The sequence below is a fragment of the Coloeus monedula genome (assembly GCF_965178545.1).
Source record: "Coloeus monedula genome assembly, chromosome: 5".
NCBI lineage: Eukaryota > Metazoa > Chordata > Aves > Passeriformes > Corvidae > Coloeus > Coloeus monedula.
In genome coordinates this window covers 14,570,007-14,597,182 of record NC_138785.1, presented here as the reverse complement: position 1 = coordinate 14,597,182, position 27,176 = coordinate 14,570,007, and the positions used below count along the sequence as shown (strand labels likewise).

At 40.7% G+C, this 27,176-nt stretch overlaps 1 protein-coding gene across 1 annotated transcript; it reads right to left on the bottom strand.

Moving 5' to 3' along the window:
* Window positions 1–423: 423 nt before the first annotated feature.
* Window positions 424–27,176, bottom strand: CDS1 (CDP-diacylglycerol synthase 1; the record flags this gene model as incomplete). The annotated part of the gene is made up of 13 exons (XM_082282417.1): window positions 27,051–27,176; window positions 18,890–19,017; window positions 15,783–15,879; window positions 12,496–12,593; window positions 12,058–12,197; window positions 10,508–10,566; window positions 8,094–8,176; window positions 6,533–6,620; window positions 5,412–5,480; window positions 4,318–4,470; window positions 3,599–3,718; window positions 1,702–1,805; window positions 424–553 (listed from the first exon to the last, which is right to left on the bottom strand). The coding sequence occupies exons 1-13, from the start codon at window positions 27,138–27,140 to the stop codon at window positions 424–426; spliced, it is 1,359 nt and encodes a 452-aa protein (XP_082138543.1). The 5' UTR covers window positions 27,141–27,176.

Below are 27,176 nucleotides of genomic sequence, written 5' to 3'. Positions count from 1 at the left end.
TATAGAAGTTACTGCCTGCCTGATGTGTTTACACTTCAGTAACCATTGGAGACCAAAAAGGTATTTGCTAAGATACACAGTTTTAAATAACTCATTAAAAACGTACAGTGAATTTCGTTATTTTTTCTTAAATACAAAGACTGTCAGGCTGGGTGCTGAAGAAAGACTGCTGCCATCCACCTCAGGAACTAAAATACACAGCATGTGTACCATTACTTTGTAAGCATTTGAATTATTTTAGGAGTAAGAGGTCTTTAGTGTCCTAGTAGGAAGTCATAGCATTCACATTCATTTCAGGAAACATTCACCTTTTCCAGACCACAAACTACTCTTCCTTTAGCCATTATTTATGCGCACTTTTACAATGTTTTTCCACAGGCTTCTTGTAAATGGAGTCTTCTTCTAGTCCTCTGTTTTGACAAACTACCCTCTTACAGATGGCTGCAGGATCCCCTTTTCAACAAGGTGAGATTTCAGGGTTTTATACACACTTAATTGTTGTTCAGGCTGAAGTATCAACAGCTGTTTCAATAATTTGCTGGGATTTGGACCCCTGTCAATGAAAAAAATTAATTTTTTTTTGTGACAACAGCTCTAAGGAGTCTTTTAGATTTCTTCTTGCTGCCCAAACAATGCATTCCCTTTTTTGGGGACAACAAGTTATGGATTTCTCCCAGTCTATCTCCTCAGGATGCACAGGCCAGCATTACTAGCAAAGCATACTCTTAGCTCAATATAAACAGGAAATAAAAAGCATTTCTATTTGCTGTCAAATGGGGATATTAAGAAGGTTTATGACAAATAAGATTCCCTGATTCATCCTTTATCACTGTAATCAATGTTTTTTATTAGCAGATCTTCATTTAGTATCTGTTGCCTGCCAGATAAATTACGTACTACTGAACTAAATGGGAAATTGGCCAACTCAGTAAAGAAAACTGCAAATTCAACCAAGCTTTTCTAAATAACAGCCTCATTTTTAGCTAGCCACTTACTTACAGGCTTAGTTCTTAGATGAACCAAATATTAGGCAAAGAATCTGTTGCTGATTAGGTATCCAATAATTATTTAGCCATATGCATTTACAAAACTAAGGGCATGTCTTAGTTTGGCTCCTTGACCCACCCCTGCCTCAGAAACTGTCTGTTGTAAGAGAATTGTGATTCCTATGATTTCTCTTGAAAGCTGGTGTGGTTCAGAGAAGATGAGCAGTATTTTTAGGAAGTTGGCTCCTTTCTTTAACCACAGCATTTTCATCTTAAACAGAAAATCCCAAGCCAAGCAACTGAGAAATACTGAAACTCACGGGAAGAACTGCAGTCTCACAACCTACTGGCTCTTCAGGAACCACACAGGGAAAGCAGATGCTGCACAACCCTTCTGCCTAAAACCCCATCCTGCACCCTTCTGTAATCAGCAAATTCTAGTAAAACTTCTAATAGGCTGCTACACAAAACTTCCTGGTATTTCAGGTACACAGGCTACCTTCAGCAGCAGTCACAGAAACATTAAGGCATAGCTTGAACATGACAAAAATCCTATTCAGGGACATTGTTTTCTTAATAGTCCTGTATTTGAAATGATTGCATAAATCCTATTTAACAACCTGCAATCTCTGCTATGCTAACATAACTCCCATGCATTCATTATGGTACAGCTCCTATACATGCTTCAGTAGTTAATATTGTAAAAAGACCATACCTTATGAAACTGGTGATATAGACATGAACAAAAGTGGCCATCAAGTACTGACAATCAAAGCGATCCATTATCCCACCATGCCCAGGGATCGTGTCTGCAAAATCCTTTTGGGTGTGAAGGACAGGGAGGGGAAAAAAAAGATGGTCAGTGGTTCCCACAGAACATGCCAACGATGTATCACTTGGCAGCAGCACATCAGGGCTGCAAGTAAGCCACAGTTTCACTGCAGTGAGCCAAAAGGTAGCAAGAGGCTCCTTTGCTCAAGGAGTTCTTAACTGCAAAGCTGAGTCAACGGGTGAGAAGAAAAAGAAGAGAAGAGGCAACTTGTCCACAGTATTGCACAAGAGGACAGCAGTAGGTCAGGTGCAGGTCTGCCAGTACTGAGAACACTGGTGTGCCTATACACACTTCATTTTGAAGCAGACCTCTTAAGATACTGGCTGTCCTTCTTTGCCTCTGCAGAATCTAATTCTCATCTTTAATATCTTTTTTGCTTTATCCTCTACCACAGTTAAAAACCGTAATATATGCATATTATATAAATATATCTAACAGAATCAAAAAACACATTGTGAAAATGATCACTACTTTAAAAATATGTATTTCTGATGCAAACAAAGCTCCATACACTACCTTTGTGTTACCTATCTTGTCTATAGAACAGCTTTATCTATCAAAATACCTTCAGACATCCTTTCTGTCAGCCACACTCACTTGTGTCCTCTGTGAGTGAAAACCCTGACCTTAGTCAGTCACGCGGGGTGACTGCGAGCAAGTTAAACTAGTCCTGCCCAGTGCTGGGCAGGCATGGAGTGTTTAACCTAACTGACACACTGCCTTCAGCAGCACCTCCACAATATCCTTGACTTCCCGACAGTCCTTTGGTCATCACTTTGGGGCCCAGAAGTTTTAAAAAGAATCTACTTTTTAATATTCTAATCTAAGAATAAGTGCTGCTTTTCAGCAGCATTTTTTTCATCCCACATTCCTTCTTCACACAGTCTCTTGCTACCTGGCCATACAGGTACAAGAGTGCTGTGGCCAGCAAGCTGCTGGGCAAGCTGCTGGGACCAGCATGAGAAAGAGGGGTCAGTACAAGCACATGTACAGGAATTCAGCACAAACAGAGAGGTTTTCACATTTCTGTGCAAAGCACATGCCAGCTTGGTGGACATACGGAATAACAACATAATAACAACATGAACAACAACAAGCAACAGGATAAGAATTACAGCAGTCCTACCAAGACATAAAGAAGGTTGGGAGAAAATTTGGGGCTGCCCTCTTGCCACATTCCTGCTGCCATTTAATACCAGCCAGGGACAACACTGACACGAGCGACAGTGCTCACCTTGCAATAAACAGAGGGTAGCAGATCACATAATTTGCCAATACACACTGCTGTTACAAGGCAGCACTGTACTGGCAAAGCCAAACATCTCATGCATTGGTGAGCCTGACACACCTGGCTCTGCTGGTGACACAAATACCACTGGTAAAAACCAGTCAGCCACAATCTGAAGGGTAAACCACTGTCAGCGGTTCTACAGATTGCCTTTCATGTCAACTATAATATCTCACATTTTGCTTGTCTAAACCACTTCTGCAAACTGACTTGGAAGAGTAATTATTGACCAAACTACACATTATTCTTAGATTTCCAGCACTGACGTCACATGCTGACTGTGCAAGTTTGAAGAATAACACACACACACACATCTGATAAAACAAAGTCCTGCTTCTGATGCTAAATACCAGCTCAAACATCATCACAACTTAGTAGAAACTCCAGCTACTACAATGAATGATTTAGAAAAACCCTAAACCCTGCCCCACCAATTTATCTAATCCAAAGAGAAAACCAAAACAAAACCACCTTACAGGATTCATTACACACCTTGATTTTGAAAGCTCTTTTAAATCCACTGGCAAAGAATCCTCCAAATGGCCCAATTAATGAGGCAAATGTTGACAGTGCAAAGCTGTGCATCTGAAATGGGTACATATTCACTGTTTCCTACAAGAAAAATAATTAACACTGTGTTTAAAAATGTTTAATGGTAGGCATTTTAAGCTTACATATTTTAAAGGGTCAGAGATTACATTTCATGGAACTACTGCTGGTAGTTCTTTTCCACTCGGTGTGGAAGTAGTGGCACTAACATACAGGATGCTATGTGATGAAGACAGTAAAACTCCAATCCTAACAGCAGCTACATGCTAGCTGAAAAGAGAATGAAATTCTACAGGCTTACTTCAGCTTGCCACTAATTCGGGCCATAACAAGCCTTTGTCCACTTCCCACAAAAATATTTCAAAGGTTTTTCTTCAAAAATAGGTCTGCAAAATGCCTAAGTGGCATCCATTTCCAGCACAAAGAGAATACAGGCCACGAGAACACAGACATGTTCCCTCGGGTGACTCCAACCATGCATTTCCATCCTGCTTGGGTGACCACATCCACCATACGAATTATGGAGAGGCTCATGGCATTGATCCAGTTCTTACTCTTCCAGCCTTACCAGCACTCAGATACCCTTCTAAAATGGTTTGGAAACCCATTTAAGCTGGGAAGCATGATTTCAATTTTAACCAAAGCCTGGGTTTTTTCCTTACCGATCCCAACACAGCCTGAAGCAATGGTGGCACAGAGTACTTCTTCATTTGAAAGAGCTCAGAAGGTTCACATTCTGTCACAAATCTGTTGGTTTCACTGTTGTATTCCACAGGGCAGACAAAGTACTGATGTTGAGCCAAAAAATAGGAAAACTGAAAAGCAAAACAAGAACTCCTGAATTAGACATTTGTTGTTTCACTCAAAAATCATGGCTTAATGAATGGCTTTATCACCACAAACTCAGGGTAATAAAAATCTTTCTAGTAAGAGACACAGAATGGAGAAAAATTGTCCTGTTTAAACTAGAGGATGCCTCAACAAGGCAGATGTTCAATGAGCTTAGTGATGATCTCCCAAATTGTTTTCCTTTTCCTATCTCTCAGAATTGTATCTACTGGACGTTTCTGCCTTATAAAACCCAAAAATGTCATCCACTCATAATTTTTTGCAGTTCACTTGTCCATTAAAACTTGAATATCTCTTCTACTAAGTTTGGCTCTTATGAGTTCTGCTGACCTTGGTGACAAATTACTTGTCACAACAGCTACTTATGCTGGTATTATCACCTGTGCATATCATTAGAATAAACTGCTTTCCAGGAGAAATGTCATTACAAACCATGTAACATGAAAGTACTACTTCACAAAGCATAAATAATGCTATTGATAAACTTCAGTTTCAAAATAGGGATGCAACTAACAGATAAAACTATTCCAGATACTGTAACAGCAATGGCAAAAAATGGGCAATATTATCTATTCAGGAGAGGTTAAAACCTTGCCTATCCTTTCCAGCTAGTTACGAATTGGCAGAATTCCCTAGCCAAAAACCACCCTAACTCTTAGGCTTTCAGCAGTTTGAGATAACCAAAGTTATCAGCAATTTTATTTCAAGTAAAAATATGAAGACTGAATCTATACAAGGAAATTCCCATCCCAGGAAGTGTTCAAGACCAGGTTAGATGGGCTCTGAGCAACCTGGGGTAGTGGGAGGTGTTCCTGTCCATGGCAGGGGGATTGTAATGAGGTGATCTTTAAGGTCCCTTCCAAACACAACCATTCTATGGTTCTATGAGTGTACTGTGGTTACTTACAATAAATCCAAATACAACAGTGGAAAAGAAGCCTCCAATGAACCCTTCCCAGGTCTTCTTTGGAGACAGCTGGGCACAAAAGAGATAGTGTTAGTCCATCAGTTACATCACTGCACCTCTTTTACTCTATTTCTTGATCTTGTTTGTGCAAATTAAGCTCCTACTTGGTTTTTTAAAGGTTTGTGTGAAATACTGAATGTCAGCAGCTGCAGCTACTGAACATGATAAATAGAAGGACCTGTCCCAGGCAAGGTAGCAAAAAGCCACATTTTTGTCAGTGCCACTGGGCAGTTTGAGGGAAAGGAGAGCTCCCATCCCACCTGCTTCTCCTGATTGGAGTCTGCTGCTGGCCGGATCTGACCCAGATTAAGCAGCTGAACTCCTTTCAAGCAGAAGACTGGGAAATCTGCATGAGCACACCTCAGCTCTGTTGCAGAGCTCTGCAAGCAAGTGCTCATTTAGATAGTGCCAGAAACCTGGGTGTGACACAACCACTGCTGGGGATGCTCCTCAGGAGACACCAGCTTCCTGCAGACAGGCTGGATAACCAATACACAACTAGATAGCTAGAGAGACCAGTGTGCCAAGCTGTTTTCTTCACCAAATTCTATCACATTTTCAATTTAAGGGCAGTTTAATATCAGAACCAACTAAATCTCCAAAAGTTAACATGGCAACATCATGAAATAATTCATAGCTTTGTGTGGGGTCTTGCATATTCTACCAGAATAGGAAGATAAAAGCTTGAGACCTTCTCAGTCAACAAGACTGAATGAGGAGCAGGTATATATGACCCAGTGGCTTATTTCAAATTAAAGTTTTTGTGCAGTAAGCATGCAGCTAAACCTGCACCTGAAATCCCAAAAGAATGCAGTTATAAATGATGATGCAATAGGCTCAAACTGTATTATCCTGTAATGCCAGTATCACATTCACATTAATCCCAGTTTCCCATATACAAGTTTTCAGGAACAGGATAGTCAGCTTAAGCTTTTTTAGCAAAGATGTGAATCATGCAGTACAGGGTAAAGTATTTTTTTCCATTAACATGTTTTTGAACAAGTAACAAAATTGCTATAAATTGTAAAAGCTTGTTAGTGAGGAAGTGCCTAAGCACCTACCTTAATTAATGGAGTTCTGCCAAAGAAGAATCCAAAAATATAAGCGGCAATGTCATTGCAGATAACACTTGAAATTGGAACCAGAAACCTAGAGAAAGACATTAAAAGTTTCACAGAGAAAAACTGCCTGAACCTAAACACAAGACAAAAATTGAAAGAGCAGAATTTCTTTCTGGGAAATTTTTCTGCAGTATTTGGAAGGAATTATGTTTCATAATGTGTTCACCCCGTTCCCCCATGAGCACCACATTTAGCTACACTGGTTTTAGTCTTCAGCCAAGAAGATCATTACAGATTCATGTTAGTTCAAGTTAAAGTGTTATTTTGGTGCATGAGCTTAAAATATGAACAGGCTGGCTTTTTCCTATAAGGCTTAAAGACTGGTACCACAGGTAAGAAGAAATCAACAGATATAAACATGTTAATGTTTTTGGTAGTATCAAAACAAGCAAATTACTTGAACAGTTTAAATGACAGCTAAATCTAAAAAAGGAGTTTTCCTTTTATTTTTTTCCCCCTCTTGTCAGTTTGGAGCAGCTTTTTAAGTGTTCTTTGCATGCAGACCCCATCTGAAGTTGTTATTCAAGCCTGTTAAGCTCTCTTTTTTTTTTCCTCTCCTTTTCAAAGTACAGATGTATTAATAAGCTAAAAGTCAGATTTTTTGATCATCTGCCAAATTGTCTAGCAAGAGTAGCAATAAGAAATAGTAGGCTAGCAAAGCAACTAGGTTCAGTTTTTGACACATGAATATAATCACTACAAAAGGAATTTGTATACAGAAACTTTGTCAAAGGCTTTGGGCTTTCTTTCTAAGCATGCCTTGTCTGCAATCATCTCCCCAGATGTACATATTTCAGGAAGAGGAGAACATACAGCACTATGTCCTTGGAAGAACACAAACCATCTTCCATGTGCTTCTTCCTTCTTTCCTGACTTGAAATTTACCCTGTCCCTGAAGAAGTGAGGGGTAGGAAAACACACCCACTCTCTGAGGAGAGGCTTTAAGTAATCAAGTTTAACTGCACTGCCAAAATTTAATGTATCACTGGAAATGGGGCACAAAGATTGCCCAACAATAATCAAGATTAAAACTCTTAAAATATTTTAAGCACTCTGAATTTATTTGAACAGGGAAGGGTGCAGGGAATGTGGCCAGATTGGGGATTTCAAATTAAATGGTCCAACTTCTATAGCTCTGAGCAACCCAAAGCTCCCAAGTAATTGCAAAAGAATCGCTGGATATTCATCCATTCAGCAAAATGCTGTGGAAACTATTTGACCTAGCACGCAATCTATTCTATTCCTTGCAAGTAAATGAAGTGGTTGTTCAAAACTGTCAAACTTGTGTCTGTCAATCTACATAGAGGTTTCTGCTTCCTCTCCTATATGCTTTACCTCATCACTCCCAATTCCTCCAATTCCCCTTCCAACTAGACATTAACACTCCTTTAATTTGTACTGCTTTAACTGTTGTCACGATTATTCCCTAACTAGATTTTTGCAAAAGAACCAACCTTTCAATGCAATAGAGGTACAAATCAGTTTGTTACTGTCCCCTTACCAGATCATGCCTTCAAAGAGATTTTGGATGACAAGATGAGATTGAGTTACAGTGATCAGCAAAGTGACATGAGTCCATGCGAACTGTTAACAATGCAACAACACAACAGTTAGTGAAAACACCGACCCGTACACCTCCATAAATCCTGGCTACAGGAGCTGCTGAAGAGCTGCTGAGGAGCTCCCTGGGAAGATCAGTTCTAGTGATAATGCAAGAGATGTGTGCATGCAGTATATCACAGGTGAGCTGGCTTTCTGAAGCAAGTTCCGAAACTTTAGCAGGTTTCTCCATCACTTACCTCCACCCAGAATTTTTTAACAGTTTAACACCTGATTTAGTAAGACATACACCTCCAGCATGAAAGCAGCAAAGAAGTTTAAGCAATGTGATATTCTGTATATACATACAACAGACATGTTAGAACTGTAACAATAAAATGGCAATGAACTACTCATGAAAGAGTCATGTTACACAGATGTGGATCTCTCTCATAACAGAATACTCTTATGAAACATGAAAATTCTGAGGATTAGAAAAATTAAAAGTGTTTGTTTTTAAGGGCATGGTCATTTAAACAACCATTTAGTTCAGTACTACTGTATGTACTTGATGTTTAATCTGTAGAGCCAGTGTACAATAAAGTGGTTTCCAAACAGGTTACCAGTAAAGATTCTGCAGTAGATTTTATTTTCCAAACACCTTTAAATCAAGAACTGGTAGTTTTCTCATGATACAACGAATTTAGGCACTCTAAATTTCTGGGCCATTTAACACCCAAAACGTCCTACTTCTTAATTCTCTTACCACATGTGTTTTCCTATTGCAGCCAGACGCAGACAACTTGAGAAGGCTGAGGGGGGGAGGGGTACAAGAAATGACTATTTCTGAAAATATTAATTGCTGGTTAATTAAAGCAGCTCTGCAGCAAAATTTTTAGTATTTGTATACTGACATTGGAACACCCCCTAAAACCAAATGCCTACTCTATTAGAATCACAGAACAGTTTGGTTAGAAAGGACCTTAAAGATCACATAGTTCCAACCCCCTCACCACAGGCAGGGACACCTTCCACTATACCAGATTGATCAGGGCCCCATCCAGCCTGGCTTTGGACACTTCCAGGGATGGGATAGACTGTCCTTTTCTTCCTAAACACTGTGTTGCCACACAGTAGATATATGGCTTCCCTCTGTTTTGTTGCAATTCCTGGGTAGTCACATTTTAATGTTTTCTGGGCAGACACCAAGTCATGTGACTGACACTACACATTTTCACCTTCTTTCCAGAATAGGAAAAAGGTAAAAAGAACATGGCAAGTTAATACATTTACATTGTGCCAATCTGAAGATGAGGAGGTGTTTTTACAGATTAGAAGATAAAAGACTATCCCTCTAGAAAAGCTGCATCTCACTGTGAGGCAAGTTCTCCTACAAACAGGGTGCATTATTTTGAGTAAAAGATTTTTTTTACATGCTTATACAAGGCTCAGTTAAGTCCTAGTCTACAATTGGGGATCCTCAATGGTAAAGTGTTACCTAAAGTAGTGGAGAAACAGAGGGGTTAACTGCATTCCCAGAGCTTTAGGAAATCTTTAAAGTTGTGCAATGCCCTGATTGCTCAAGTTCTCTCAAGACAGGAGCTGTACTGCATTGCTGTTTCACTGTGATTTCTGATCATTCCTATATAGGAGTGGGAGGTGGGGCACTGTCAGTGGGGTGTTTTGGGTCTGTTTTGGGTGTTTTGTTTGCTTTGGTTTGAACCTGTAATGTTACAAAATTAGTTTTCAATGTATAAGATACACATAAGAAAAGGTTCGTGCTGTTGCTTAGCTACTATGCTGATTATTAGGGGGACAAATATGAGAGATGAGAATGCTGCTTCTTTTAACACATCAATGTGTTAAAAGACATTTTTGAGACACTGCAGAGCAGAAGACCAGAACAGCTGTGAAGTGTCACAGAATAAATATTCCACACAGGGGTTAAGATCAAGTTCCCTTCATGGTAGGTACTTCAGTGGGGCCTCTAGAAAACAACACTTGAGTCACAAGAACCACTTTCCACACAATGCTGAACTGTTCAGCTTCAGACCTGGCAGGGAGATGCATCCCCCTCCTCTAGCAAGCTCTTTCATATCAGCCTATCACTAAGGGAAACATATCATGTTGGACGTGTGCAAGGCCTCACCAAGGACACCTTGTACTGACTGAAAGGCCACATCCTGGGACAGAATAATAATAATAATAATCTGCAAGGTGAACAGATACAGTCCAACACCACTTGATTTCATGTTACTCTCAATTTAAGCACATTTTTCACACCCCTCTTCTGAACTATTTTATGAACATATGGACATGACTGTTTCTAGTGACATTCATAATGTGAATGGCCACAGCAAAGTGGGTAATACACACCATGTAAAACTGCAGACGATAATGTTTCTTCACTAAACTCAAAACAAACATGCAGAATCCTGTAAAACAAAGCAAGTGCAGTTTGTACCATCTTATATTCAATGACACTGTGATATACCAGTAATTCTCTTCCATTGAAGCAGTTTTAATCCCTTTGCTGCCAGAAGCATTGAATTATATGCAGTTAAGTGTACATATAGAATTACTCTCATACAAGATTATGATTTAGTTAACACAGGTTTAGCTAACATCAGTAAAGAGCATCCATCTCACATACAGGGTCCCATTGTGGACATCTATTTTTAGTAAAGGAGATCATGACTTTTAAAAACCACTCAAAAGCTAGGTGAACAAACTGGTCTTGAATTACTAACAGAAATAAATGAAAGGAAAAGACCAGCTTGCCCCTTTCCCCCAGGCAGGCATATGGCTGCATGCAATGCAAGTGGGAAGCACAGGTATTGGAGAATTCAGCTGACCAAAAAGAACTTTCGGGGGGATTAATACAGCGCCTTCTCTCCCAGGACAACTTCCTGAGCCAGTGGAGGTCAGAGGCCCTCAAAAGACCCTGAATTCTCGTGATAGTCCCTAAGTGACCCCATAATCCCAATGTCAAGGGGCTCTGCTATGCTCTGCCTCCTCCTTTTGCTCATGCCTGGCTTGTCTCATCTCTCCCCTCACCAGGTCACAAGGCATTATTTAAGTTAGTTTCCTCAAGCCAAAGCCGCTGAAAAAGGTCAAGTTCCGCAAAGCTGGTTTCAAGTTTGTGATCTAAGCACTGAGCAGAATTTTTCTTTGGTTTAAGAAAAAACCCCCAACAATAGACAAACTGACAGTTCATCACAAAGATCAGGTTTCTCAGTACACTTTACAAGTATTTGTAGCATAGCAGACCCCTGACCCTTAAGCCAATCTGAGTATTCAGCTGATTTACTTTTATGCTAAACTGCATTGCTGAAAAAACATATTTACATGTTCACGAAGCAATACCCCACAAGAGAGCCAGCTTGTGTTTCTTCTTCCTAGAGAAGAGGCTTTTAAATTTTTTTTCTTTGGACAGGGAGGAAATCTACCCATGAGGCAAGTATTTGAATATCTTGCAGACAAAATTAAGACTCAGGCACTTTGACTAATCAGTTTAAAAATATATTAGTAAATCCTATTACTGGAGCCCTAGGAGAACACTTGCACAATAAAGAATCAATCCAGCACAGCAATTACACATAGAAGTCATTACTACAGCCTGCCAAAATAGCACCAGGTCTTCAGCAATCAAATTTAATGCTTGCCAACCTCTTTTGAGCACTATTATCTTAACTGTCTCAAGATCATCTACTTGTTTAGGCTGCTTTCTTCTTCTCAGTGAATGCAAAATTTGTACTCATCTTTTCATGAGAAAAATGTAACTGCAAACACCTCATTTCCTCAAGCATTAAGAGGAAAAAGAAACTGAAAGTGCATAAAGATGAGGAGCAATTATATATCTCTTTTTAATTAACTAAGCAAATGCAGCACAAAGTTCTTCCATTTTTGTGACTTCCTGCACTTACCTGTTAAATAGAGTGCAAAAGATATAAACCTGTGGTAACGAATGAGGAATTGCAGCTGTTCTCTTCTTTGCACAAATGTAGCGAAGTAATCAGCTACAGTCTCTCCATAAAAGAAGTAGTTCACACACAGCAAAAAGTACCTGCAATATGCAACAGCTAACAGTTATTTTAATAAGACAATATATACTAAATGCAAGTCTTAAAAACAAAACAAACAAGGATTTATTTATAACAAGGAAAAAAACCAAGTAATGAAAGGCCAACTGACTTGTCCAAGTTCACAGGTGGAACACAACCACAGAATTCTGTATTTGAGACAGGTGTGAAGTTTTATGTCTGCACATGACCCACAAAGCTGTCATTACACCACAACAGGAGAGGAAGAAGATGATTTAAGTTTCACATCCCAGCTTCTTGATGTTCTGGCTTGCTACTCACCAGCTGAGGGATCTAAACCATGGTAAGTCATACGAGTGGTAGACTCTGTAACCAATAGTAATGATTTCATGGTAACACTTCACTTGGATGCTTAAGACCTAAAATAAGAGAAATAAAAAACTTTGTAAATATGCTGCAGTTGTTTCTTACAGGCAGTAAGGAGCACTGCAGCCTGCATTAAGGGGGCGATATTATTCTGAAGTCAAATTCCACTCAGAAAACAGCTTCAAAGCAAATCCAAGGAAAACTAAGCTCTGTTTAAAACTTAAAAAAATCTCCAAACCACTGTACATAAAGAAAAAAAATCCCACACTGGGCTGGCTTCAAAAATATATTCATGAAACAAGGGAAAGCTCCTGACCTTTCTGCATTAAAACAGTTTGACAGCAGCAGGTCAGAAGTGCTTCCTGTAACGAAAGCTCTCCTATTTCTTTTGGCTAAGTTTTATCTTTACATTTAATTCAAGAAATATTTTCCAGGCCCAATGCAAAAAACTAGCTGTGCAACACAGCTTAGACACCCAGGTCTTCCACTTGCAAGCATGTCATTAAGGGCAATTAGCATTTATGATTAGAGGCAAAGCTCGTCTAACCCAGGTCTGAATGCTGCATCCTCCCAGGCCTTCATTTTGTTTTGCTGACCTCACTGCTTCCCTGCATTGCTGGCCCAAGTCTGGCAGTATGTCCTGTCATGCCTTTGGGCTTCAGAAGACTCTGCCACTTCTGTCCAATCCGAGTCTCCAAGCAGATCACCCTACCCAGACATATGGAATTGCCAAACCCAGGCCATGGGTAATCCCATGCAGGAGCAAGAACCTGCCCACGCTCCTGGTGCACATCAGCACACAAGGCTTTGCAGCATCCTCTTACCACCTGCATTCATCAATACATTTCATCTTGTTCAATGTGTGAACACAGATTAAACAGTCTTACACCACCCCAACGAGTTAATTTTGAAGCTCCCCTACCTTGTGCTCTTTCTTCTGCTTGGCCTATCCTATAAAACTTAAATGCTACAAGGAAGAGCAACATTGCAGGATTGCACCCTGCAGTGGGAAAGGGCACCGGGGTCCAAGCCATGGAAGCCTGTTACCTGAGTAGCCAGCAAATTTAGAACATACTTTCCAACTCTTCAGGGCAGTCTCAGGTCTTGTCCTCCAAACCTCACTGGATTACTCTTCCTACAAGTCTCTGGGCATCTTCAGTCCCAGTACTGAGATTCAGTTTTATCATCATAACTGTTATTTAAATATAAGCTATTTTATTCCACCAAAATGAAATAATTCATGAACCAGACCATTTTTTCCCTCCATTCTCCTTTTTACGTAGTCTCAAATATCAATTTCATTAACAGCTCATCATATTAGAAAACAGACTTTTTGCTTTATGGCACAAAAGAAGAACTCTATTACAATTCTATAGTAACTAATTACTTTTTGGTTCATGTCTTAACAGCTTTGCCCATGATTGCAATCCGACTGTATACCATGGATACACAAAATCACCCTGCAAATTGATGAGTTCCTTTTTGTTCATAATCATCATTCTCAAATGTAAGAGACTACTAATGGAAGGATTGCAGGGGGAAAAAAAAATCTCTTTACAGCAACCTGCACTTTAAAAGGGCTTTTTTTGTTGTTTCTTCACACACAGAAAAGAAAATCCTCCATGAATAAGACAATGAATTAGTAGTTTGTTATGTCATTCATCTGAAAGCAGGAAGTATAAACCAGACTAAATCAGCTGTAGAAACTGCAATGCAGACTATAATGCTGGTGAAATAGCATTCCAGTCTCTCAAGACACTAGGTTTTATGACCTTCAGAAGAAGGGGCAGGTGACTCAGAACAACTACAAGGATGTTGTGAGGTTATGCAGGAAGAGAAGGGCCAAAGCCCAATGAGAACTTAATCTGGCTACTGCCATAAAAGACAATAAAAACCACCACTATAAATACATCACAGGCAAAAGAAGGGCTAAGGAGAAGCTCCATCCTTCATTGGATGCAGGGGGAAACACAGTGACAAAGAATGAGGAGAAGGCTGAGGTACTTAATGCTTTCTTTGCCTCAGTCTTTAATGGTAAGACCAGTTGTTGAGCTGGGAGACAGGGACAGGGGTTGGTTCTCTTTTCCTAAGTAACAAGTAAAAGAAAATGGCCTCAATTTAGATGGGAGGGGAGGTTTAGATTGGATATTAAGAAAAATTTCTTCACCAAAAGGGCTGTCAAGCTTTGGAAGATGCTGTCCAGGGCAGTGGTTGAGTCACCATCCCTGCAGATATTTAAAGGACGTGTAGATGTGGGACTGGGGGACATGGTTTAGTGGTGGACTTGGCAATGCTGGGTTAACAGTTCAACTCAATGATTTTAAAAGTCTTTCCCAACCTAAATATTTCCAGGAATATCAATCCAAAAATTGTCTCACAGGAGGCCAAGAAGGAAGTAAATTCACATTTTGGCAGTTAAACAAACTTAGAGTCAAAAATTGAAACAGTTACCTAGAAGGACCAATTTCAGCCCATTAAAGGCTACATTCCTGCCTGTTCCTTGCCATGACTGGGAAAGATAGTTAAACCACCATTCCATAAAAATACCAGCAATTAAAATGATGCAAAGAAGCAGTAAAGGCTGACATGCTATGCAGCATGTATGAAGAATATTATAACTATTGTTTTCCTCATCAGTATTGCACTTCATGACCTAAAAATGCACTTTGCCTGTACCTTAGAAAGGGATCTAGCTCCAACCTACAGATAAATGCAAGGCCACAACGAAGCCCCATAGAGAAATACAGAATTAAAGGAGCATGTCTGAGGAAAGCCTTTCAGTGCCGGTTGCAGACCGACCAGGGCTGCCTGCTTTCCTTAGCGTCAAAATTGCACCTGTCTCTTATTTTTTTATTTTAGATTTTTGCTGTCTGGAGTTTTTCTTGGGTTGGTTTTAGTCTGATTTCTGTTTGTTTGCTTTTTAAAACAAACCTCAATGTGCAACAGTAGGTCATACAAACTAGTCAATGAAATGGATGATAGTAGTTAAGTAAGGCAACAGTGATTCAACTTCTTGGGGTTACTTTAACTCCTAAAAAAAAAAAAGTAATTACAGTATATAAAAAGTTCTTCATCTACAAGGTCCAGTTGTGAATCTGTCAAGTGTTTTTCAAAAGTATTTACATTTACAGAAATAAAAGACAATTGCTCTGAATTGTCTGTGCAGTTTCCTTTCAGCTTGGCATGATGAATGAAGAGATCAAGTAACTCTTGAACAGAAGAACGCATTTAAATAAACTTACCAGAAGCATCAGCATAAATGATCCCAGATATATAATCAGAAAAAACCCAGAAATCATAGCGAGGGAGAGAATTCCACGAATCCACCAATTTTTCCATCTATTTAAAAAAAAAATTAAAAGCAAGCAGTTATAAATGAAAATAAATTCCACTTCCTCTGCTAGCTAGAGACTAAACCATATTAGAAACTGTGGGAATAGCAGAATTTTTTGTGTTTAATCAAATGCATAGCAAGAAACACAGACTCAAGCAACTGTCCAACTAAACAAGATGCATAGTAAAATAAAATGGAAGTTAGACACCTTTCTTCTTCCCCTGTGCTGCCTCAACCCTGCCAAGTGTCATTTGCAATGAATTGGTACAACCCCCACATTGAAGCTGCTGTGAAGATACACCACGACCCTCAAAAAGCATCACATAAGCTGCAAGACTGATGGGGGCCCAGCCATGAAAAGGCTGGCATATGAAAGAAAGGCTGCCAGGTAAAAAGCAAATTATTCTTTGAGGAGTAATGGCCACACAACAAAACCTCCAAACAAGTGATCACCAATTCTCTAAAGCAGTAAAGTAGCTCTTTGCCCAGTAGAGGGTTATCTATTGAAAGCAGTCCTGTGCTCTTGTCAGCACTGGAATCAGGACAGGAGAATATGTAACAATGGGGATTGGTGGGTCAAACTAGCTGTACTCTTTTGTCCTTGTAGACCTTTGCAGCTGCTATTGGCTACCTAAGGAAAACGGAATAAAAATTTCTGTTACCACAGAATCATAGAATCATTTAAGTTGATCTAAGACCATTGAGTCCAACCATTAACCCAGCACTGCCAAGTCCACCACTAAATCATGGCCCTGACTGCCACATCTACACATCTTTTAAATATCTCCGTGGATGGTGACTGCACCAGTTCCCCAGGCAGTTTGTTCCAATGCTTGACCTTTTTCCTAAGTTAAACCTCTCCAGAGGTTTAATTCCAAACCTTTTTCCTAAATTAAGTTTTCGTAACATCCAACCTAAATGTCCTTTGGCACAATTTGAGGCCATTTCCTCTCAATGTCCACTGAAGCAACTAATCACAAGTCACTGCTAAACACAAAGCTCCCTACTGTAAGCCTCAAGACATTCTTTCTAATGTTTTGCTTTCCATCAGTCTTGTGTTTCATTGCTGCATCAGGAGATACACCTGATTCAGTGTTAGTTTTGAATCAGACTCCAGTTCTAATGTAAATTTCAACTGCAGTAATTTGATTTTCAAGGATTTGACTCATTGACAGGTTAATGGTAGCTACAGCCACTAATTGGATTTGCCTTAAGTATCAGAACAGAGGCAGAAGAGGCTTTATCACAACATGTTTTATGTTCCTCTGTGATGTGGGTACACACAGAGCAGCTTGGCCCTAGTGGCAAATCCATAGTGAGCAAGCCTCCTTCAGAAGAACTCAGCTTCCTTTATGAGTAATGTTAAAATACCACACGGTATCTTGGGGGTGTTGGCAAGCACAGCACCGGAAAGACAGCTTCAGTAGGACAAGAAGCTCCAGAATTTAGGAAGCCACCTGCCAAGTTTATTGTATCCTAACTCTCCGCTAGAAAGTTATAGATACTATTTCTTTCAGAGGTCAAATACAAAGAGTATCCATATTTCTGAGAGTTACAGTGCAACCCACTCATGTTGCACATGATGACAACAGCTCTGCTGGGACTGCTGGCTACTGAACTGGCAGGTAATTTCAACTCTAGCATTCATAAAGCACCAAGAATTTAATTTTTCACTCAAAGCACCCTTTGTACACCTTTGTGCAAACACTCCAATAAAGAATTTAAAGCATGTGAAACAGGAAAGGTTTCACCTGCACCTCTTAGTTGCAGGCTTTGAGGTATCACCATGCCCTTTGGAACAAGTCTGATTTGGAGACCTAAGACTTCCACATTTAACCCAATGAGAAAACTCTGAAACTAGACACTCCTTACAGTGTGATGGCAATAGAGAATATCATATTCTGCTCACAGCTGGTGCAGTTTAGAAACAGGCTTTTTAAAACCTGAAACATTACATCTGTTTGTAACAGAAATGGACAACAGATTACAAAATGAGCAAGGCAAAAAACTCATTTCACACTGCTATTGGAGATATCTCCTGGAGACCAGTTCTTTTACAAGGATTTGGAAGGTTTTAATTATAGTTCAGATTAGAGATCCTTCCTTTGACTTTGTGAGACCTAAGCTGCATGTGAAACACACGTTGTATTGCACAGGGCATCAGTGTATTGCTTGGTTTGTTACATTGAGCATAAGGCATATATGACACTCATATTCACTTTAGTAGATAGTTTTTTGGTATCTATCACCTAAAAGCTCTTTCATTGCATTAGTGAAAAAAACGTAATGCAACTTGCTCGCCCCAAAGGGGTTTGACTGATCAGGTGTTGTAAAGGGACTGCATAAAAAATTATACAAAGAACTTTATCTGACAGCCTTCATGCCTATGCAGGTCAACACAATTATCTGTCTATCTATACACATACACATACACATCTGCTGGCCATCAAGCTCCTGAGAGGCTGGAGGTAGAAACCTACGTTTTAAAAGAAACATCAGGAAAAAAAAATAAACAATGCTTTAAAAAATACGACCATATCAGCTATGGTGTATTTAACTGTACAGCAAATTATTTAGAAGTGGAAATGTCAAAAATCTAGCAAACCTCATCTTGAGAATTTACACATCTTTTCATTCATAAACCACTCCCCTCTCAATCTTGGAGGTAGGAAATCAGTTCATTACAACCTCCAGAAATAATCATTCTGTAATTCAAATTTTTTAGCCCATGTTATTGCAATGTTCAGACTCAGTAAATGTTTATGTAAACTATGTTTACTTAGAAAAGCATGTAATGGGTAATTTACAGGTGTATGCAAAAAATATTCCACTGAAGGGACTATCAAAGCATAAATAAATCAATAATATCCAGCAACAATTTATCCTTGAAATTTTCACGTTTACCATATGAAATTTAAAACTGCAGTACAATTTGAAAGACTTAAAACTGCAGCATAATTTGTATGAATTTTAGCCACCAGCTGTTAAATTTGAGAGCTCTTTGTTTCACTGTACCTGGCAGACAAGCCTGACAAAGCCCTCTTGAGGATTTCTGGAGTGCTGTCTGTTGGTGGAGGAACATCAGGAATATCTGAATCACTTCTAAGGTCCAACTCACAAAGTCTTTCTTCCAAATCCACTTCCTATCACAACAAGAAAAATAAAACTATCAGAAAACTCAATACAACATGAAAGATTATTAGCTATTGTGTCAGAAAACAGTATTCAGAGCCAAACATTACTTTAGGAACTGATAATACCTGCATTACCTTCTAAAAGACATCAACGGTGTACTAGTGAAACTGTAGGTGATGTAGGAGGTAAGTATATGGCTGTGTTTATAAAAAGGCCTGTACTTGGATGTTGTGACATTACCTGCTGTACTCAAGAAACTTCACATCACTTTTTCAAGGATATACATTTTCAGACATTCTACAGCTGACACAGAATACTGGAGTTTTCCAGAAATCCCCAAGCCCCTAACACATTGCCTCATCTACATCTCAAACTACCCTTCTGTGGAACAAGGGGAAGGTTTAATGTCACACTAAGAAGAAAAAATGGAAAATGTAATGCATGAACAAACAGTCCCTTTATACAATGAGAAGAGGTTGCTGGCAAAGCTTTATATATGGTGGGGCTTGAACCCTCAGGCTTGAAAGGAGCAATCCAAAACCAAGCTGTGAAGTGACCAAGTGTCTCATGGACACAGTATTACTCAAAATAATTTTCTGTATGACTGCAACACTACGGTTCTTTCTTCAGTATTCGCTGAGGACTGATAGGGAAGACATCATCCAGACAGACTGTGTGTCTCACCCAAATGCAAAACAGGCACTACATATTTTGGTGACAATGTACAAATTGTCACCAATGCTCAGAGCACGCTGTCAGGACTGTTTTTTCCCCTCAGTTAAAGCCAACACAAAGGGTGATTTCACTAGTTCTGTATGTTGCAAACATCACAGCTCCAGGTAGCTGGAAAGCTGCACTCAGCCCTGGCACAGCAGTAATGCAGAGAGCAATCTCTAGCTCAGCGTCTGGCTCTCTTGAGACCTGAACTTCCTCCTGACCTCTCTGACTCGCCTCACCTTCTTACAATCTCAAACAGCTTCCAGCCTGCCCTGCTGCCTCAAGTTCATCAGTTCTTAACAATTCTGCGGACTGTTAAGTAACTGTGTTTTAAAACTTTCTTCTCCACTGCTATATGCTATTTCTCCATCTCTCTCCCTTTCCAGCTTCCTCATCTCAGTTCTTTCTCCTTTATCTATTTCCATCAATTAGAAACTTCTGCTTTCCTTTCCTACTTTTCCTTAACAATATTATTTTCTCCCCTTGTTCCGAGGATTTTTGTCACATTTTCTAAGCCAGCAGAGGTATATCCTCTCTTTTGCCCCACTACAAGACACCACAGAATTTAGGTGCCTACACCCCCAGCCATCCCACCCAAGCCCAGGGTGGTTACTCTGTTTATAATCCACGGCCTTTTCCCTGCAGCAGCACTTCGGTGTAACCTCTGTCCAGTGCCTGGCCTCTGCAAACAACACAAGGCAGAATATAAGGTTTTCCAAAGCTGGTCGCCCAAAGCCAAGGGCCAAGCCCACAGCTCGGGGTTGGACAGAGGTGGCTGCAGAGGGGCCAGGGGTCAGGAGCTGACCAGGGTGCTGCAGGCAGCCTCCAACCTCGGACCCTCCCCAGGCTCTCCAGCGACACCAATCCGAGGGAAAACACCATCCTTTCCTCTTAGAAAGTGCTTTTAACCATTTAGAACCTGGGACAGTGAGCTGGCACTATACACATGCACAAGGCAAGCGGGTACATCCTCCCTTTTTTTTTACGTTAGGCCTGGGTTTTTCTCGTTCACTTGATGTACCACACACATGCCCAAGATTAAATTCTCGATTTTACACCATTTACTTCGTTCAAAAAGGTTATCAATGCTTCCCCAGTCCTTGAAACCCCACAACTGAATAATTATGAGGCAGACTTTGCCTATAATTAATACAAGTAAAAAGAGCAAATAAGCTATGGTCCAGACTTCAGAAAATCTGTAGAATGCCTGAAAAAGCACATAAACAAAATAGAAAATTACCACGCTCGCAACCCTGCTATTCAGAGGTGTTTCTCACAGTGTTGTACCATAGCCTAGGAAATTAACTATAGATGCAATTGGGGGGATCACAGCTCTCTCTCAAAGCTATATTCCAACTCCTGTGACCTGCTCTGGAGTGCAGCAAGCTGTCTGTACAGCCCTAGGAGACACTACTCACTGTGCAGATGACGGGCAGTAATCCTGGCCCTAAGACCATGACTTAACGCCTTTAATATTAATCCCTGCTTGCAAACGGTGGCGATGTTCTCTCTTTTGAGCACACAGAACTAAGAATATCCCCAAACTTTTAAATTCCATTTTGATATTGCAGAAAACAATTGTGTTTAAACAATTAAAAAAAAAAATCATACTTAGTTTTGTCCTTCTGATCTTTAACACAACACTATCGCTTATAAGTACCTCATTATAACCAATATTTTAAATTTGCTACTTCTAACATCTGAATTCACAAGAGCACATCTTTTTTCAGAAGAAGGCATCTGTGTTTATCTGATGTGATTTTCAGTAGCTCATGGAAGTTTGGCTGGTGCAACCTGCAAGTTGCATAGAACCTGGTGCATTTTTTTCACCTTACATTGCCACAGTAAACAGTGGGAATCAACACCTCAACTATCTTCAACTTCCCTGTGTAACATACCTCAAAAATTACCATGAATATTTTATTTTCCAGTTAACCGCTATCACAGCCACAACAATTTCCTGAATAAGGCATTTAATTTGTAAAGTCAGGAGTGAAAGAGGACATTGCTCACTAAAAGCTAGTTAATTGTCTTCTGCATCATTAAGTGCTTAGAACCCCATCACTGGGGGACAAGACTTTCTTGCTAATCATTTTCTAAATTATTTTACGTGATTGATTACAAACATTCCAGTTTATAGCCACAAATAACAATAATCATTACGGAAGGAAACACTAAGTTAATCACTATAAAAGCACTCAAAAAAAAAAAAATTCAAGAGCCTTGCTACTGCAGCTTGACCTTGTAGAAGCACTTCTGGAGTTCAGCACAAACCCAAGCAGTCCTTCCTTCTCCTGCTCTTCAGATTTGAGATATGGCCAAGCTTAGTACACAGTAACATCAAGGACCTGTGAAGGTCCACGGGAAATGCCATGGGTTTCATAATGTGAGCAGGTATTTACCAGGTTTTCAAAGGTTAATTGAAACCAGCACAGGTTGTACTAAGTGCCTAGGGAACCTTTCAAATCCAACTTTAAAAGAAGTGTTTTATCCAAGGTGTTTGGACTTTTTTCCTAGAGTTTTCAAACTGCAGGTGACGGAATCTTTTATACACAAAGTGTGCCACTCCTGCCTGCTTGATTCACACCCAAAGTGTCTGTAACAGGTAGACAGTTTAAGTTTGGTATTCTCAAAAGACAAGACTTTCACCCCTATGCTAAATCTTCTGTACGAGACCACAAATACTTGGCCATACAAAGGGGGAAACTCAAGAGCCTGAGCCTCCATACCAAGAATTCAGAACATGTGACATCTTGCCATAAATTAAGCTTCCATGTGGATTTCTGCTCGCTGGCTATTTTGCAACAGCTCACAGAATACAGCCATATGCCATGGAGGAAAAAATAGACATCTCCATCTTTCATCATCTAAAAGGCCACACACTTCTGAATTGCTGTTTTGTACCACACACCCTCCACTACAATTAATACGTGCCAAGTGAACCATGCACCAGAATTATTCTGGTTACAAAGCCACTTGCAATGATCCTCTTGTACGGCATTTTTCCAGGACACCATAAGGAACTCCTGAGTGGACAGCAAATATGTTCTTCTTTGAGAATGTAGTATCTCCATGAAGAGCAACTGAGAAAATGAAGACACTGTCCAAAAATTTATGCGAAAAAGTTAACAAGCAAAAGAATTTCATTATTGTCATTTTATAAGTCTAAGTGATACTCAAAGTAAGTTTTCTCCTCCATCTTTGATCTTTCGGCAGTCTCTCTCACAAGTTCCATAGTGAAGTCAACAGTTCAGTTAGAACACACTGTAGAGCATTTAATTAGGTGTACCTTGATACCTTCCTCTGAAGCCAAGATATCAAAGTATCAAAAGATCCTGAATAATGAAACCTTTTTTTTCCAAACTATTAAAGCCTGACACATGTAGAAACACAGGCAAGAGACCTGTACATACAGAATCAAAAACTGGAACCTACAGACCCTTTGCTCTCTGCATTAGTACTAATTCACCACCATTTCCAAGAAAATGGGGTTTGGAGATAGTCTTCCCTTATTATTACCCTGTTTGTAACAGAAAGGATAGAGGTCAGACTTCTCTGTGAAAATTAAACTGATCCCTTTTCAGGGTACTCCAGGAGAAGTAAGCCCAGTGAAGTAACTAAGTGATCCATGACAGACAGACAGATCCACCATAGGCTATACCGCAATTTGGAATTTCATTTATCTCCCAGCAGGTTTGTGAGGTTTTGGACATCAAAGATCCAAGTGCCAAACTGAGCTTCACAGGTCTGAGCAACTTATCTGGCAATTGATTCCCTGGAAGGGCTGTCCCATGGAACAGAAACAGCTTTTTCAATACAGCAAGAGAAACAGCATTCAGTGATTCCAAGCCTGTTGTAGTTACAAATAATTAACAGCCAGAAATGCAGTATGATCACACTTACTCCCCCCTGTCCTACTCTGGCAACTCTGTACAGTACGAAGAGGAATAACTCTGTGATTACTTCCAGGATACACTAATTTTTTGGAAGCATTTGAAAGCACTGTCTCTTGCTTTTTAGTAAAGAATGCAAACAATTGAAAATTTAAAAGGAGCATGAACACATGCAGATCAGCCTGTAAATCTTTAATTGATTTATACATATTAAGTATCTGAATGCCAAGTCATTCCTCTTTCTCCCAATGCTCACAGAGTATTTACGATGGCACTCTGACCAGAAATTCTTAGGAAAAGAGCACCCAAGGCAAGCAGCAGGAAGAAAGAAAGTGACAACCAAAAAATCACTCCTGGATGCTACAGGACGACACAAAGAAAAAACAAACTTGTGAAATTGCAGGGCCCTGTAGGGCAAAGGCATATTCACAGCAATTTTGCAAAATGTCACCAGCTCAACAAGCAAGTGAACAATTGGAAACACAAAGACTTGCAGAGCTTAGGAACTTCAAGAAGCTTCACAAAAGGTATATCATATTCCTTCATACAAAACCAAGGAATTTTACTTTCCTTTGAAATTATATCAGTGTAGAAACAGCTATCAGTAGTTTCCAATTAGTGATAAAAACAAGGAAAAAAACCCAACAGCTTCACTTAAATTCAGTAGGAAATGAGCATCTATGGACACAGTAAGCGTAACATGAAAAGTACCAGATAGCACACTGAAAACAGGGCTCGAAGTAGAATACAGAAAAACCTTCAGACATATTTAGTGTTTCTGGAGTTCTTCAACAAACAGAGAGGGATTCTTGGGAAAAAAAAAGGTTCACGTTGCCTTTGTATATCTGGAAGGCTTGGTTTGGGCAAACAAGAGCAGAAGCACATACCATCCAAAGAAACAAGATTTCTCCTTCATTACAAGTGATGAAGAGGGTGATGTTTCTGAGCTGCATAGTAGAAAGCAGTGCAAACCCACTTAATCATGGCTATCCTGAGTAGTTATCAACCAAAGAACCAGTTTTGAGTCCAAATACAGGATTACCACACCAAATAGGTAATTTCTAAATAGGCAGAGGACAATACAAGTATCCACTTGTTGTAAAGGCCAGGCAAGAGATAGAGCAGAATGATAACCATCTAGGAAACTGTATAATGTGACACCTGTGAATCTTGATGAGCAGATGCTGCTCATCAAATCACCTACAGCAGACATTACCTGTGTGCTCATATTCAAAACAGAGTCCCAAACTGTGACCTACTGATTGAAACCGCAGTACAAAATACCGGTCTACCTCTACAGTTACCAATGGCACTAAAGGCAGTTTAATATGTAAAATTATCCTTACTGTCACTTGCGAGCCACCAGTGACAGGGTCAACAGTGCTGGGCACGCTGCAGATAGGTTGAACAACTCAAGTGGGAACACAGAGGATCCCACAAATAATCTGTGAGAAAGTATCTGGTGCAGTGGAAAAGGCTTTCCTTATCTGTTGTTCAAGTGAACACAAATGTATGCACACTGAAATCCATCTCCTGTAACCAGCATCCTGGCTGCATACACAGCACCAGCCTCCTGTCTGCTCAACACCATCCAAAACGGGATCAAACACTAGGCTGTGGAGCAGCTAGAGTAAAACCACAGGAGGCCTGTAGGTAAGAACAGCATTTTCCTCTCCGAAAAATCACGCAGGTAAACCAAGAGTAACATTAGCAAGTTTTAGGGGCACCCTTTGGAGGTCTGGGAAGCAGAGGCTTTGAACGGTGAAAATTCTTTGAAGGCAGCTCACTGCACACCTCAGAAATAAGCTTCCCCTGCAAAATAAAGCAAACCAGAGTATCTCCACAGAAAAACAGCTTTTGGACCACACAGTGACAAGAAATTATGTTTAAAAGTTAATTCTCATCTACAGAGAAATACTCTGCACAGCTATAGTCTAAACACTACCTTATGTGATCACAGCCCTCAATGCAGTACAGCACTACAAATTTGCAAGTTCATTGGCTTTGAGTTAAAACAACCAAAGCATAGAACAAAATGTATTGAGTTTCACTTTCCAGTTACTTGCCACAATGCCTAAGGCAGACTACACACTCTGCAACATCGACATCCATGCAAGTTTAAGCAGTTACTGATTCAAGTAAACACACACGTATTGCTACCTCAATTTAGCAATCAGAAAGCTTTTTTAAAAAACTTTAATTCCAGTTACCCAAATGGGGCATTCTCTTTCATTTTATTCAGACAATTAGCAACTGTGATGTGGTGATGTGCTTAGCTTTTGTAGAGATAAGCCTTAACGCCACAGCAAACAAAAGAACAGCACTGTGGCTGTTTTGCCACTGTAATGAACTTGATGCATAGACTTAGTATGTTGAAAACCTCTTGCCTTTGCAGAAATGTCATACTGTAAGTCCTTTCCAGGCCAGAGGTGAATGCCTATCACTTAACAGGCCATAAAGCAGAAAGAGTTGCTGCGGAAATGCTGACACAGCCTTTAAATGGAGCAGATCACTGTTCCGAGTTAGTTTTCATGCTACTGGACTGGCCCAACCACACTGAAGCATGCTCTTTGCCTGGTCCGGTCTCCCAGTTTCGTCTGGGACAGAGTTAATTTTCTTCCTAGTAGCTGCTACAGTGCTGTGTTTTGGATTTAGCAGGAGAATAATGTTGATAACACACCGATGTGTTGGCTTTGCTGAGCAGCGCTTAGCCCAAGTCAAGGACTTTTCTGCTTCCCGTGCTCTGCCCAGCGAGGAGGTACACAAGAAGCCAGGAAAGAGCGTGGCCAGAGCAGCTGATCTGAACTGGCCAAAGGCTCTGCTGGGGGGTATTGGCTGACAAAGCCTGACTGCTGCTCGTTGTTGGGCAGGTGGTGGTGGTGAAGCAATTGTACTTTGCACCACTTGAACTTCCTTGGGTTTTATACGCCTTTTTGTCATCTCCCTTTTTATTAATATTACTATTTTATTTCAGTTATTAAGCTGTTCTTAACCAACGGGTTTTACTTTTTTTTCTGACTCTCCTCCCCACCCCACCGGGCGGGGGAGAGTGAGGGGTGTGAGGGAGTGGCAGGGTGGTGCTCAGCAGCCGGCTGGGGTTACAGCACGCCATCAGCTCCCTCGTCAAGAGGTGAACTACGACACACAGCTACGGCGCTGAGCTTTCGCTGCCGGCCCGGAGAGAGCCCGGCCGCTCCCATTTCGGTCTCGCCACGGGGGAATGGCAGTGGGGTAAAGCACGCGTGGGCCCACACGCGTGAAACCCCTAACTTGGCACCTGGCCTTCTCCCCACTCCCGCCACCCGAGAGAGCGGCCGCGTTACAGCCCGGGAGGGTCGCTGATGCCGGGGCCGGGAGCACTCCGGGCCCGAGGGGGGAGGCAGCGCTGCTCCCCTGCCCCAAAAGCCGCCGCCGCCCCCGCGCGTCCTCACCTTGTCGCTACCCGCCTCCGCCGCCTTCTCCTCCTCCTCCTCCTCTTCCTCCTGCTCGGCAGCCGCCCTCCGCCGCCGCCGCGCCGACATCGCGCTGCGGGAGCGCAGCGCCCACCCGGCGGGGAG